This window comes from Pipistrellus kuhlii, unplaced genomic scaffold, assembly GCF_014108245.1.
Source record: "Pipistrellus kuhlii isolate mPipKuh1 unplaced genomic scaffold, mPipKuh1.p scaffold_m20_p_2, whole genome shotgun sequence".
NCBI lineage: Eukaryota > Metazoa > Chordata > Mammalia > Chiroptera > Vespertilionidae > Pipistrellus > Pipistrellus kuhlii.
The window spans coordinates 36,914,780-36,929,303 of NW_023425515.1; the positions used below are offsets into that span (position 1 = coordinate 36,914,780).

General features: G+C 61.2%; 1 protein-coding gene across 8 annotated transcripts; it reads left to right on the forward strand.

Annotated features, from left to right (window-relative positions):
• The first annotated feature begins 923 nt into the window (after positions 1 to 923).
• On the forward strand, positions 924 to 14,467 carry VWA5B2 (von Willebrand factor A domain containing 5B2). 8 transcript variants are annotated; one of them, XM_045583748.1, is made up of 20 exons: positions 926 to 1,364; positions 1,559 to 1,702; positions 1,786 to 1,956; positions 3,842 to 4,073; positions 4,242 to 4,399; positions 5,082 to 5,213; positions 5,676 to 5,800; positions 6,189 to 6,344; positions 7,072 to 7,182; positions 7,251 to 7,459; positions 7,542 to 7,653; positions 8,141 to 8,326; positions 9,356 to 9,527; positions 9,616 to 9,929; positions 10,653 to 10,842; positions 10,941 to 11,294; positions 12,930 to 13,067; positions 13,164 to 13,244; positions 13,323 to 13,567; positions 13,653 to 14,467. In XM_045583748.1, the coding sequence occupies exons 2-20, from the start codon at positions 1,564 to 1,566 to the stop codon at positions 14,199 to 14,201; spliced, it is 3,774 nt and encodes a 1,257-aa protein (XP_045439704.1). In that variant the 5' UTR covers positions 926 to 1,364; positions 1,559 to 1,563; the 3' UTR covers positions 14,202 to 14,467. The 8 variants fall into 8 exon arrangements, with proteins under 8 accessions (XP_045439702.1, XP_036303371.1, XP_036303372.1 ...); XM_036447485.2 differs by having other exon boundaries at positions 3,842 to 4,061; XM_045583746.1 differs by having other exon boundaries at positions 924 to 1,364; positions 12,930 to 13,244.
• Positions 14,468 to 14,524: the final 57 nt, after the last annotated feature.

A 14,524-nucleotide genomic window follows, 5' to 3' on the forward strand; every position in this document is an offset into this window, starting at 1 on the left:
CTGCCCACTCTCCTCCCCACCCCCGGAGAAAGTGGGGAGATGGCTCTGCCCTGGTGGGGAGGCTGTCTGCTTGCTGGTGGGGGGAAGTCGCTGCAGTGCTGAGGACCTCTGCTTGGCGTGAGCGGTCCCTGAAGTGAGCAGACAAGTTGAAGGTACCTGCAGGGCGGGAAGGGGGGGTGTCCCGCAGTGAAGGGGGCGCACTTTGAAAAGGGATGGGGTGGCTTGTTGGGCTTGGGGTCCAGGGACCACCACAGGGAGCCGGGGTTCGCTGCAGTGATGAGGGAGGGGTAGTGCAGAGACGGGAAGCCTAGGTGGGGGGGGGGGGGCGGGGCTGGGGCTGGTCCTGGGATAGCTGCGGTCGCTGCCGTGTTGGGGGGCATCTGCAGGACGCCCCGCTTCCCGGAGGACAGAAAGGGTGGGGCCTCGGAGCCGGTCCCGCTCCGGCGGGGGGCTGTGCGGCGGGAGGACGCGGGCCCTGCAGTGCGGTGCGGGCCTGGCTGGCACCGCACGCGGAGAGGGGGGCGGGGGGCAGGGGTGGAAGGCGGCGAACAGCAGCCCCGCCGCAGCGGCAGGCGGGGCCGGGGCGGGCCGGGGGCGGCCTTTCGGATCGGGGGCGGGACCAGCATCCTCGGGGCCGCCGCCCCGGAGCGGACCGAGAGCGGCGCTGCCGGAGGGAGTCCGGAGCCGGAGCCCCGCGGGTGCCCAGGCGGAGAGCCCCGAGGCGCAGCGGCCCCGCACCCCGGCCCCGCGCAGCCAGGACTCCGCAGAGGACGCGGCGGTGAGGCGGGGCTGCCTTCGGGCGGGGACGATCCCTGGGGCATCCCTGGCAGCTCGGCTCCTGCAGGGAGAGGTGCCCGGACGGACGGACGGACGGACGCCCCCGCCCCTGCACTTCCCCGGCCGCGCCTCCGAGAGACCCCCTCCTCCCGCTTCCCGACCGCGTTCCTCCCACCCCAGGCCCCTGCCCACCCCGCCCGCAGTCTCTCCGCATCCAGGTCAGTGCAGGCGCCGGGAGAGAAGGACCGCAGCCCTGGGCTCCCCTCCCGCCTCGCCCCTCCCCGCGGTCCCCGGCCGGGCTGGGGGCTCCCCGGAGGACGCTGGCCCTTTAAACCCCGCTCCGCACCCAGAGCATCTCCCTCCCCGCCCGCGCTCCTTCCGACAGCTGGCAGCCGCGGGGACCGGGGAGCCCGGGGGCGCAGGTAGGGGCGGGGAGGCTGGGAGCGGGAGGTGAACAGCTGGGACCCCCCCTTCCGCCCCCGGAGGAGCCGCGGCCGGACTGCTCGGCGCCCCGAGCGCCGGTTAATCATTAACCCTCCGCGCCCCGGCCCCGAGCGCCCGGCGGTGCGCCCCGCCCGGCCTCCCAGGTAACGGGCGAGGGCGCGGGGCTGCTCCGCTGCCTCCTCCGCCCTCCGCTCCCCGCCCCGCTCCGCGGCCCCCGAGCCCCCGCGGCCTCGGATGCCCTGCGGGTCCCGCCCTCCCGCCCGGGTGGGGAGGCGGCGGGCTTCCCCCGGCGGCGGTGCCCGCGCCCCCCTCACCCCGCGCCCCCGCCCCGCCCCAGGCGCCATGCCCGGCCTGTACTGCCCCGCCAGCTGGACGCCGCTGCCCCTCACCGACTCCTGGGTCCGGGCCCGCGCCAACGGCCCCTGCCTGAGCCTGCGCGCCCGGCTCACCTACCGCAACCCGCAGCCGCGGCCCGTGGACGGTGAGGCCGGAGGGGCGGCGCGGGGCGGTGGGAGCGGGGGCCGGGCGGGATCCGATGCCTCCTGTGTGCACCCCAATCCCCAGGCGTGTTCGTGTACCCGCTGGCCGAGGCCGAGGTGGTGTCGAGCTTCGAGGCGGAGGCGGCCGGACGGCGCGTCTCCTTCCGTCTGCAGAGCCGGCGCCGCGCGCAGGCCGCCTGCTGCCGCGCTCTAGGCCCCGCGCCCGGGGCCCCCACGCCCCGCCGCTGCGCGCAGGGTGAGCCTGGGGCCCGCCCCGCGCCCGAAGCCGCCCCTCCTCCTGCCCCCACCAGCCACCGATTTTTATTTTTTTGTTTAAATTCATGGATTCATCCCTTTATTCCACAGCTGACACGAGCCAGGTGCTGGGGGGCGTGACCCGGGCCTGACCCAGGGTTCTCAGCCAAGGAGACAGGCACAGCGGGCATCACTCCCGAGCCATAGCTCCCGAGCCGGGACAGGGTCTGGGTCATTCCCACGTCCCTGCATCTTGTGCCACAAAGGGGTTCAGAGAGTGCGGGGTGGGGTGGAAGTCCGCTCCGGGTTAGGTTCCATGGCTCACACTCCATTCTTTACTTTGCGTGCATTCGTTTGGTTTCTGCACATGGGATGTACCGTCCGTCCGAGTGAAAAGAGGGACGGAATCCAGTGGTGCTGAGCGTTGGCATATGCCCAGCAGGTAGTTAGAAGCCAGAGTGAGGGATGTTCCAGAAGGAAGGGGAGCCAGCATTTGACAGAAAGGAAGGGGGAGGCGGTGACGTGGAGGAGAGAAGGGAAGGCACCCCAGGCCAGCGCAATGGTGTGAGCGAAGGTTTGGAATTGAGTTGTCCTGGGTGATGGCAATGAAATACCCGGTGTTTATAGAGATTTACACTTCACAAAGCCCACTCACTGGAATCGCTTTGTTTGAGTCCTGAGAGGTGGGAATGCGATTGCTGTTCTCCTTCTCCCTTGTATAGGTCATGAAAAATAGCAGCAGTGGCCTCTTACATATTAGATGCTTTGCACATAGTATGTCATTTATTCCTTACAACAATCTCTGAGACACAGTTACTATGCCCCCTCCATCCCCCCCCCCTCCCCAGGGCGGGAACTGAGGCTCCTCAAAACGAGTTACCAAAGGACCGACTTAGAAGCCACAGAGCTAGGACCTACACTCTGCTCTCACCATACCACATGGCAGCAGGCTCTCTTCCTTCTTTACCGCCCAGCTCCCCCTCCTTTTATTCAGCAAGTATTCCTGAAAGAAATGGATAAGTGGTGATGGTGGGCCAGTGAGGTGCAGTAGGGCTGTAAGCGTAGTCTGGGGCCAGACCACGGAAGGCCTGCCTATCACGGTTCACATCTGGCCGCCCCCCCCCCCCCCCCCGCCCCCCCGGTTTGTCAAATAAAACTATGATCTGAGCAAATGGTGTGCTTGGTATGCAAATACAGCTCAATGTCCTCTAGCCCGCTTCCGAGCAGATCACTGCTCCTAAACTCCTCTTGGGTAGAAAGTGCTGGAGCCACTCCTAGCGGGCAAGGGATTTGTGGGTCCCGGGCTACAGGGAATGTCAGTCCACAAAGGTGGTCCTCTAGGAAGGGTTGGATAGAGAGGGGCAGAGGGTATGGGTCCCCCAGAATCTTGGCCTGGTGTGAATATGCCCTGTTCTCCTCAGCTTCCGTTAGCAGTGTTGTCACTGCCCCCTTTCCTGATGACAGCCAGATCCTTTTACCACCCATCTACCTCTCTGTCTACCGCCATTCATCCCATGCCTCCATCCTGTACCACCCAGGCACTGGCCCAGTGGTCGGCAAACTCATTAGTCTACAGAGCCAAATAGCAACAGTACAACGATTGGAATTTCTTTTGAGAGTCAAATTTTTAAAACGTAAACTTCTTCTAACGCCACTTCTTCAACACAGACTCGCCCAGGCCGTGGTATTTTGTGGAAGAGCCACACTCAAGGGGCCAAGGAGCCACATGTGGCTCGCGAGCCGCAGTTTGCCGACCATGGCTGTAGCCCATTGTCTCTCCGGCACCCCTTGCCCAGGCTCCCCTGACTCAGTGCCTGCACCCACCCGTCTTCCCTCATCCCCTTCTGCTCCCAGCCCCCTCTGACCCCTTTTCTCACTCATCATAGGTCATCTTGTCTTGGATCTGGCCCAGGCCCGGTCCACACTGGTGCTGCCCACCGGCCTCATCACCTCGGCCGGCACCATGACAGTGACCCTGTGCAGCAGCCGGGAACTGCCCTCAAGGCCTGATGGGGTGCTGCATGTGGCTCTGCCCTCCGTGCTCACCCCACTGGCCCCGCCAGGCCCGCCGGGCCCCCCCAGAACCCCGGGGCTCTGTGACGACAGGTTGGGCCTATGGTGATTCTCTTCGTCCCTCCCTCGGCTTCTCTGGGTCTAGTGCGGGTGAGGGGGCTCTGGCAGGGTGCCCTGGGCAATGGGCAGGGCGGAGACGGGCTGGGGCCAGTCAGCCAGAGGGGCTAGGGGCCTTGGGAGTGGCCAAGTGACCCTCCTCGTGCTCCCTTCCAGCCCGACCAGCTGCTTCGGGGTGGGCAGCCCTCAGGAGGAAGGTCAGGCCTGGGAGGAGCCCGCTGCCCCTCCGGACGTGTTCTTAGGCCCTGCCCGCTGCCCCGCCCCGTACACCTTCTCCTTCGAGATGCTGGTGACTGGGCCGTGCCTGCTGGCAGGTGGGTGCCCCTCTCAGCACAGCTGACTGGGACATAATTCAAGGCTCAGGGATGGGAGGAACACAGAACAACAACAACAAAAAAGAAGACAGGGACCTAAGCCTTGGGGACCCCCAGTCTCACAGTGGGAGCATCCTCTGGACCCCTCAGTTTGTCAGTGTCATTTATTTACATACCGCCCCACTCACCCATGGGAAGAGAGAGGCTTATGGTGAGACCAGGACAAGAAGTAGGGGAGGGTGCTAAATCAACACTTGGGTTGACCAGCCAGGAACAGAGCTGGGACTCTGCCTCCTAAACCACAAAACCATGCAACCCTCCCCCCCTTGTCCATTGGAGCCTGTGACAGGTTCTGAGAGCTGAGCTGAATCAGTCGTGATCCCTCGGGGCCCATGGTCTGGGAAGGGGGTGTTTATGCTCTTTGCGATGACTTAGGGTGGGGCGAGCACCACACCTCCCTGCCCCTTTGCCCCTCAGGCACATGTGTCAAACACAAGGCCCGCGGGCCAAATCCGTCCCGCCAGGCCTTGCAATGTGGCCCGCACTGCGCTGTCATCACTGCACTCCGCTGCGTTTCCATCACAATGACAGTTTATGACTGTTCAGTAAACCATTCGGCCCGCGATTTAGGCTGCATTTTAGATTTTGGCCCCTTCTCTGATTGAGTTCGACACCCCTACAGGCCTCGAGAGCCCCTCTCATACTCTGCGGGCAGATGCCCCACCCCACGCCAGCTCAGCCGCCACCATCTGTGTCACCCTGGCAGAAGGCCACCGCTGTGACCGGGCTGTGGAGATCCTGCTGCACCCCAGCGGTGAGCGAACGGGCGCACGGCGGGCCGGCTCTGACCAGCCTCGGGGCCACCTCAGTGGCATTTTTTTCTTCTTTTTTTCTATCACTAGCATTTCTCAAGCATAGATTTCTGGTCTCCTCGTCAGACGGACCAAGTCATCTGTAAGGGTGGGCCTGGTGCCGTGGTCGGCAAACTGCGGCTCCTGAGCCACATGCGGCTCCTTGGCCCCTTGCACATGGCTCTTCCACAAAACACCACGGCCTGGGCGAGTCTATTTTGAAGAAGTGGCGTTAGAAGAAGGTTCAGGTTAAAAAATTCGGCTCTCAAATGAAATTCTAACTGTGGTACTGTTGATAGTTGGCTCTGTTGACCAATGAGTTTGCCGACCGCTGGCCTGGTGGTGTAGGGAGGCTGCACAGCAGGACGGGGCAGTTAGGGTCCAGAAACAGGGACTTCCCTGACAGCTGTGTGCCCTCCCCCCAGAGCCCCACCAGCCGCACCTGATGCTGGAGGCCGGCAGCCTGAGCTCAGCAGAATATGAAGCCCGAGTGAGGGCCCGCCGGGATTTCCAGAGGCTGCAGCGGAGACACAGTGACGGGGACCGGCAGGTACAGTGGCCAGGGGGCCCGACTTGGCCCCTGGCCTGGCGGCTAGGTGCATTTGTGCAGGAGGATCAGGCGAGCAGACTCATGTCGGGATGAGTAGGGGGCTCTGCTCACAGTAAGAACGCTCGGCACCGCCACCACCATCCCAAGGAGCTGAGTCTCCCGAAGGCCCATTCAGGCCCCCTGGGCTGTGTCTCAGAGAGCGGGGGCTCCGCCTGCCATGGCAGAGGACAGCCACCTGCCTCTGCCCGGGCCTTGACTCCCATGACCACAAACAGGTGACTGATGGGGCGGATGAGATAGAAAAAGACCCCGGGGCTGAGTCCCGCTGCCAGCCCAGGCGGGAGCTGCGCTCAGCCTGGCCCAGGGTGACTCTGGGCTCCGTGTTCAGGTGTGGTTCCTGCAGCGACGCTTCCACAAGGACATCCTGCTGAACCCCGTGCTGATGCTGAGCTTCTGCCCAGACCTGAGCTCCCAGCCTGGACACCTGGGCACAGCTACGCGGGAGCTCCTCTTCCTGCTGGACGGCAGCGCCGCAGCACACAAGGCCTGTGGGGGCGTCTGGGGGCACGGAGGGCAGGCCTGGGGGCGGTCTGGGGCACGGAGGGCAGGCCTGGGGGCGGTCTGGGGCACGGAGGGCAGGCCTGGGGGCGGTCTGGGGGCATGGAGGGCAGGCCTGGGGGGCAGTCTGGGGGCACGGAGGGCAGGCCTGGGGGGCGGTCTGGGGCACGGAGGGCAGGCCTGGGGGCAGTCTGGGGCACGGAGGGCAGGCCTGGGGGCGGTCTGGGGCACGGAGGGCAGGCCTGGGGGCGGTCTGGGGCACGGCGGGGCAGGCCTGGGGGCGGTCTGGGGGCACAGAGGGCAGGCCTGGGGGTGGTCTGGGGGCACGGAGGGCATGCCTGGGGGGGGTCTGAGGTGGGCTGCAGCGCGCGCGTGCGCGCGCGCGCGCTTGCACACACACACACACACACACACACACACACACACACAAGTCCTCTTTCTCATACACAGATGCATCTCTCCCAGATTCCAAGGGCCTGTCTCATACATAATAGATTGTCACCTAATGTCAAAGCCAGGAGTCATATACACCTTCAGCGTCACACACACAAATGTCTCCCTAACACTCTCCGTTCTCACACACACAGGGCCTCTCCCAGATCCTCATCCAGGCCCATTGTACACACAGCCTGCAGAGGCGGGCCATCTGTGTCCCTTTCTCTCCACCCGCACCCCGGGGCCTGCCTCACCCTGTCCTCTCCGGCCCTCCCCAGGATGCCCTTGTCCTGGCCGTGAAGTCGCTCCCATCCCAGACTCTCATCAACCTGGCCATGTTCGGCGCGGCCGCGCAGCCCCTCTTCCCCGACAGCAGGCTGTGCAGTGACGTAAGTGCAGCCAGGAGTCTGGGGGCCCCGTGGAGACGCTTCCCTCAGCCGGTGCCTTCTCCCCGCAGGACACGGTGAAGGTGATCTGTGAGAGCGTGGAGTCCCTGCAGGCTGCGGGAGGTCCCCCAGATGTGCTGGCCGCGCTGGACTGGGCCATGAGGCAGCCCCAGCACAGGGCCCACCCTCGGCAGCTGTTCCTGCTCACGGCCGCCTCGCCCACGGCCACCACGACCCAGCAAGCCCTGGAGCTCATGAGGTGGCACAGGGGGGCAGCCAGGTACGAGGTGGGCAGAGACAGGTGACTGAGGTGGACCCCCTCAAGGCTCTGAAGGTCACAACTGCCTCCCTTCCTTCACCAGGTGCTTCTCCTTTGGGCTGGGGCCTGCCTGCCGCCAGCTGCTCCAGGGCCTGTCTGCCCTCAGCAGGGGCCAGGCCTACTTCCCGAGGCCTGGGGAGAGGCTGCAGCCCATGGTGAGCTTGGGCCTGGGCCCTGTTCCCTACTCCTTAAGTTCTTCTCCCAAGTTGCACTGAGTCCGAGGCAGAACCCGGTTCTGTTGTGGGGTCTCCTGGCTTCTTCCCGACTCCAATCCCGACTCTCCCTGGAGGTGCCTATCAGGGGAGGAGCCACAGGGGTTGCTGTGGGATGCTTCAGGGGCTGAAGGTGAGGGGAGCATGGCTTCTGACCACCCCCCAAATATTATTCTCAGTTGTGTCCTGGTACTGAGTCATATCCTTGATAAGCCTTTTCTCATTCACATGGTAGAGCTCAGGCCAAGAGAGAGACCCAGCCCTGAGGCCTGAGCTCTCATTCCCCTTGCTTGTTCCTACCCCCATTCCTTCCCCTCACCCCAGCCTGACCCAGCTCCCCTCAGCCAGAGACTAGGCAGGTGGGAAGGGCAGCCTATCTGCTCTGTCCGCTGAGTGGCACCTCTCTCCCCCCCATGGCCGCTCCCCACAGCTGGTGCGGGCTCTGCGCAAGGCACTGGAGCCTGCTCTGAGCGACATCTCTGTGGACTGGTTTGTGCCAGACTCGGTGGAGGCACTGCTGACCCCCCGGGAGATCCCAGCACTCTACCCTGGGGACCAGCTGCTCGGTTACTGCTCGCTCTTCAGGGTGGATGGCTTCCGGCCTCACCTGCCTGGGGTAGGCCTGGGCTGGGGGGCGGGCAGTGGGCCTGGGATGGCTGAAGCCCTTGCATCTCCTCCAAATCCTTCTTCCATTTCCTGTGCCTCTCTGCCAGACTCTCCTCCTACCTCCAGGCCTTCTCAGAGACTGCACGGGGCCCTCCAAGGGGACTGCAACCTGCCTCTGCTTTAGGTCTTCCACTGAGTTGTCCTTAAAGTGGTGCCCTGGCTTTTACCACGGGTCACTAAGCCACACAGACAGAGAACAGCTCCAGCATTTGCTATGAGATCTTGGTCACAATTTGCTCACTACTTCCCTCAGTGCCCTACAGAAGGTACCCTCCGATTATTCCCTGTAACACTCAGGGACAGGCGCAGCACAGTCAGGCGTCCTCAAACTTTTTAAAGTGGGGGCCAGATCACGGACCCTCAGAGAGCTGGAGGGCCGGACTATATGAACTACTAATTCCTACTGTAACACCTCGGCTGCGCTCACTGCCCAAAAAACCTGGCGGGCCGGATCAGACTCCTCTGCGGGCCGCATGTGGCCCGAGGGCCGTAGTTTGAAGACGCCTGATGAAATCTCAGGTACTAGCCATTTGATTTTGGGCAAGTGATTTAACCTCTCTGAACACCATTTCTTCAAAGGCATTTTTTTTCATAAGGTTGTTGTAATTCGAGGTCATAATATACACACTCTTGGTAGAATACTTGACACGTAGTAGGAGTCAGAGATATGATAGTTATTTTTATTATGGAAAGCTTTCTCCCTTTGGAAGAACTAAGCGTGCATCTCTCTTTTTGGTAACGGCCTGTTTGCCCTTTTGCCTGGTTGCCAGGAAGCTCAGGGCCAGACCTGGAGCCCAGCCACAGAAGCTCTATTAACCCTATGGTTAGCACGGATGGTTCCTCCTTCCCTAGTACTGGGCTTTCCCTTCTGGCTTATTAACTTTATTGCCTCTTGCAGTTAGCCATCTTTTAAATCTGTTTGGAAAGAGGTTGCATAGAACGACAATCTGTTTTCCCCCCAATGAATCTTCCTCCCTAGGGCCAAGAGTCTGGCTGGCAGAGCTTGGGTGGCTCCATGTTCCCATCGCCAGAGGAGGTGCCTTCTGCCACCAGCGCTGGCACTGAGCCCACTGGCACCTCGGAGCCGCTGGGAACAGGCACTGTGCCAGGAGAGCTGTCCATCCTCTGGGCTGCCGGGGACTCGGAGCAGAGTGAGTGCTGGGTGCCGGTGTATGGCTGTGCTGGAAGTATGAGCAGGAGGAGGGGCCAGGGCGAGCTTCCTTCTTCTGCCTCCATTAGGTACCGACGCTCTGACGGACCCAGTCACGGACCCTGGACCGAACCCCTCCTCTGACACAGCCATATGGCGTCGCATCTTCCAGTCCTCATACATCAGGGAGCAGTATGTGCTCACCCACTGCTCTGCCAGCCCTGAGCCAGGCCCAGGCTCCGCAGGCAGCAGTGAGTCCCCTGGCTCCCAGGGCCCTGGCTCCCCCGAGGGCAGTGTTCCCCTGGACCCCCCCTCTCAGCAGGGCTGCCGCAGCCTGGCCTGGGGAGAACCTGCAGGCTCCCGCTCCTGCCCCCTGCCTCCACCCCCACTGGCACCAGTCAAGGTGAGACTCAATCCACATCCATTTACCGTTATGTCCAGCCACACTTCTTGGCCATCTGCTGTATGCTTACATGGTACAGTGGTTACGTTAAGTCTAGCTGAAGAGCTGGGTGGGTAAATCTAGAATGATGCCATGCAACATACGGGGATGAGCTCAGGGACATGGTGCTGTGGGGACTTAGAGTTTTAAGGTGACTAACCCTGTCTCAGGGAGCCGGGAAAGCAAGAGCCACATCTGGAAAAATACGTAGAAGTGAGCCGGGCAAAGAGGGACATGGCATGAACAAAAAGACAAGTAACTTGCCGAAACCAGTTTGGCTCAGTGGATGTAGCCTGAAAGGTCTCAGGTTCGATTCCAGTCAAGGGCATGTGCCTTGGTTGCAGGTACATCCCCAGTAGGGGGGTGTGCAGGAGGCAGCTGATCGACGTTTCTCTCTCATCGATGTTTCTAACTCTATCTCTCTCTCTTCCTCTCTGTGAAAAGTCAATAAAATATATTTCAAACAAATAAACAAACAAGACAAGTAACCTCCAGTGAGATATAGGGTGTAGAGTGGCATAATTAGGAGGGGGCCAGAGGCCATGGGAGCCATGCCTTTTTCCTAACCACACTCAGGGTTTCAGTAAAAGGGAAAGCTGTGTGTGTGTGTGTGTGTGTGTGTGTGTGTGTGATGGCCAGGAGCTCTGTGTTCCTTGGCCAATGGACCCCCCTTGTCACCTGCAGACTGGGGCCTTGAGTGCCGAGGTGCTGAACCGTCGACGCAGAGCGGCTCTGGCTGGCCGAAGCCTCTCATCGCCCCCCGGCCAGGTGAACCCAGGCCCTGGCCGCCCCCGGCACCCCTCTCTGGGTGCAGCACCGGAGGGGCCAGGCCCTGAGTTTGGGCAGCAGCTGGGACAAGGCCTGGACGACTCAGGTAAAGGTTGGCTGAGAGTTGAATTCTGACACCATGGAGGCCTCTGGAAGGACGAGCCCAGGGCACCACACCCCCTATCCCTGCCATTGTCTCCTCAGGAAACCTGCTCTCCCCAGCGCCCATGGACTGGGACATGTTGATGGAACCCCCCTTCTTGTTCACGGCTGTGCCCTCTGATGGGGAATCTGCACCCCCAGCAGTGCCACTGCCTCCGCAGGCTCCACGCTGCCACGTGGTGATCCGGGCCCTGCGTGGGGAGCAGCCTGTGTGCTGGGAGGTGGGTGTTGGGCTAGAGACACTCTGGGGGCCTGGGGATGATGGCTCACTGCCTCCGTCACCTCACGAAAGAGAAGGTGCTTGGGACCAAGCACTCCATCGGCTGACAGCAGCGTCTGTGGTTCGGGACAATGAGCAGCTGGCTCTCCGAGGGGCTGAGACCATGGCTGACTGGGGTGAGTTGCTGGTGGGCCCAAGGAGGCTGTATGGGGCAGAGTGGCAGAGGTATGAGTCTGTTTGATCACTCTCTCTTTAGATCACCTTGCACATAAACAAATGTGGCTCATCCACAGTTACAAGGAGAGAAATTAAGCAGGGCAATGGGGGGAAAAAGGATAATAACACAAAGGAAGAGAATGAGGTTTTATTAAATACTAGAGGCCTGGTGCACGAAATTTATGCACTGGGATGGGAGGGTGTCCCTCAGCCCAGCCTGCATTCTCTTGCAGCCCAAAAGCCCTTAGGAGATGTCCCACTGCCACCATCACTGCAATTGCCAGCCATGAGCCTAGCTTCTGGCAGCTTCTGGCTGAACTCACTGACCACCTGGGGGCAGCTCCTGCATTCAGCATCTGCTCCCTGGTCGTCCGTGCACATAATAGTGACCTGTCGTCCCACAATTCAGTTGATTTGCATGTTAGCCTTTTATGCCTGTGGGAGTGGGCTGAAACTAGCTCTCCAACATCCCCCTAGGGATCCCAGATTGCAAGAAGGCGCAGGCCCAGCCAAGGGACCCCACTGGTACACCATCAGGGCCAGGGAGGGACACAGGAGGTTTGATAGCCAGGGAGGGACTGTGGGAGGGCTCCAGGGCATGTCTGGCCTCTCTCTCAGTTCCGACTGGCCAGACCCCAGCAGCAAGCTAATCTATCGGTCAGAGTGTCTGCCCCCCTGGTGGTCAGTGCACATCATAGCTAATGGTTGAGTGGTCTTAGCATATCATTAGCATATTAAGCTTTGATTGGTTAAATGGATGACCAGATGACTGGACACTTAGCATATTAGGCTTTTATTATATAGGATGCACACCATGAGGTTATGTGCCTTTGCAAGTATGTGACCCAAAATTGGCAAGCTTCTTAGCAGCCAATAGAGAGAAATGAGATCTTGTAAGGATTTTTAGCGCCCATATTTATAAAAACAAATGTCACTCAGGAAGACTGTTAAAACCAAGTAAAGCTAACATTTCAGTTCCTCAGTTACACTAGCTATATTTCAAGTGCTTGAATCACACACATATAGGACATTTCCTTCTTCACAGGAAGTTCTATTGGACAGTGTTGAAATGAGTGGGTGGAAAAGGCACTGGTCCACGCTTCCTGAATGGTGTCCAGAATATTGAATTTCTGGGTGGCCAAGAGGCATAGCCCTACTATGGATTAAGGATTCAGCTTAACCACTTTTTTTTTTTTTTTTAATATATTTTTATTTTTTACAGAGAGGACGGGAGAGAGATAGAGAGCTAGAAACGTTGATGAGAGAGAAACATCGACCAGCTGCCTCTTGCACACACCCTACCGGGGGATGTGCCCATAACCAAGGTACATGCCCCTGACAGGAATCGAACCTGAGACCTTTCAGTCCGCAGACCAATGCTCTACTACTGGGCCAAACCGGTTTCGGCAGCTTAACCACTTCTTGCTAAAGTTGGCGAGTTAAGCTGGTCCAGATCCTGAGAAACTTTACTCTGTCCAAGAGTGAACAGAGAAGCTATGGGAACACTGAAGTGTTTTTCTTTGAAGCCCTAAGGAGAGGGTGGGCGGTGGGAGTGCACCCCGTCCTGGACAGCAAACTGCTCCTTGGTTTCACAGGCCATGCCCGGAGGTCCTGGCTCCGAGCCCTTCAGACAAGCAAGGTCAGCTCCGCCCCCTCCTGCTTCACCTGCCCCGTAGCTGTGGACGCTGCCAGTAGGGAAGTCCTGCCCTTAGCCCTGCAGGTGCGGAGCTCAGGTAGAGTCCCTCCCAAGTGTCCTCTCAGGTGCTGGCCCTCACCTCTCTGGCCACACGCCCGGACAAACCACTGCCTTGTCTTCTGTGCCCCTGCAGAGCCAGTGGAGCCCCCAGGCACCCCTCCTGCCTCGCAGGGCCATCTAGATGCAGCTCCGCCCACAGCTGTCCAGTGTAAAGGTAACACTCAGCTCTGGGCCAATGGCAGGGAGCACCGAGCTGAGGGATCACCGCTGGCGCTGACTGGTTCCATCGCAGGCCTTCAGGGACTCTCTCCGGCACGTGGCTCAGACCCAGACCAAAACGACAGCTCCAAGTCTGCTTGGGAGGATTCTGCAGCCCCTCCCCGAGGCCCTCCCACCGTGCCCCCTCGGCCTCCTTTAAAGCTCAGCCTGGGCCATCGGAAGCCCAGAGGCCCAGACAGCCACAGACTCTGCAGCCCCAACACAGGCCAGGCCAGCGACGGCAACAGCGAAGGCAGCAGCCATGACTACTTGCCCTTGGTGAGGACTCGGGAGGTGGAGGGTGGTGTTGCAGGGCCAGGGCGCTGTCTCAGCTCACTTCTCCCCCCACCTCCTCTCTCCTCAGGTGCGACTGCAGGAGGCACCGGGCTCCTTCCGCTTGGACGCGCACTTCTGCACCGCGGTGCGCATCCCGCAGGAGCGCCTGTGCCGTGCCTCGCCCTTCGCCGTGCACCGCGCCAGCCTCAGCCCCACCTCGGCTTCGTCTCCCTGGGCACTTCTGGGCCCCGGGGTCAGCCAGGGAGACAGTGCCACGGCCTCCTGCAGCCCGACCCCCAGCTCAGGCTCCGAGGGTCCCGGCCAGGTGGACAGTGGGCAGGGTTCAGACACCGAGGCCTCAGAGGGGGCAGAGGGGCCGAGTGGAACCGACCTGCGGGGCCGGACCTGGGCCACCGCAGTGGCACTTGCGTGGCTGGAGCACCGCTGTGCGGCCGCCTTCGGCGAGTGGGAGCTGGCAGCGGCCAAGGCGGACTGTTGGCTGCGGGCACAGCACCTGCCCGATGGCCTTGACTTGGCCGCGCTCAAGGCCGCAGCCCGGGGTCTTTTCCTGCTGCTGCGTCACTGGGACCAGAACCTGCAGCTACACCTGCTGTGTTACAGCCCGGCCAACATGTGAAGGCTGCCCACTGCTGGGCTGGCAGCCCCCAACAGTCAAGTCACTGCCACCCAGGCCGGCTTCTCGGTGCCAGGAAGGGGTAGGACGGTGACAGCCTGCCCCCACTGCTTCTCATCCCCTTCCAGAATCCTCTTTCCCACAGAAAGTGCCTGCCTGTGCTCTCTCCCGCTCCTTTCACCCCAGCTCCTTTCCCTCTGAGCTCTGTACAGTTCGGTAAAAGAGGAGAGAGCCACAGCCCCCAAATCCTATGCAATAAAGTGCCTCTTGCCCTGACTGGTTTGGCTCAGTGGATAGAGCATTGGCCTGCGGACTGAAGTGTTCCA

Coding starts and splice junctions, on each gene's coding strand:
- VWA5B2 (XM_036447478.2), top strand. CDS start 1,564: ATGCCCGGCCTGTACTGCCCCGCCAGCTGGACGCCGCTGCCCCTCACC. Junction 7,183..7,250: donor ACAGCAGGCTGTGCAGTGAC/GTAAGTGCAGCC, acceptor TTCTCCCCGCAG/GACACGGTGAAGGTGATCTG. Junction 7,460..7,541: donor TGGCACAGGGGGGCAGCCAG/GTACGAGGTGGG, acceptor TTCCTTCACCAG/GTGCTTCTCCTTTGGGCTGG.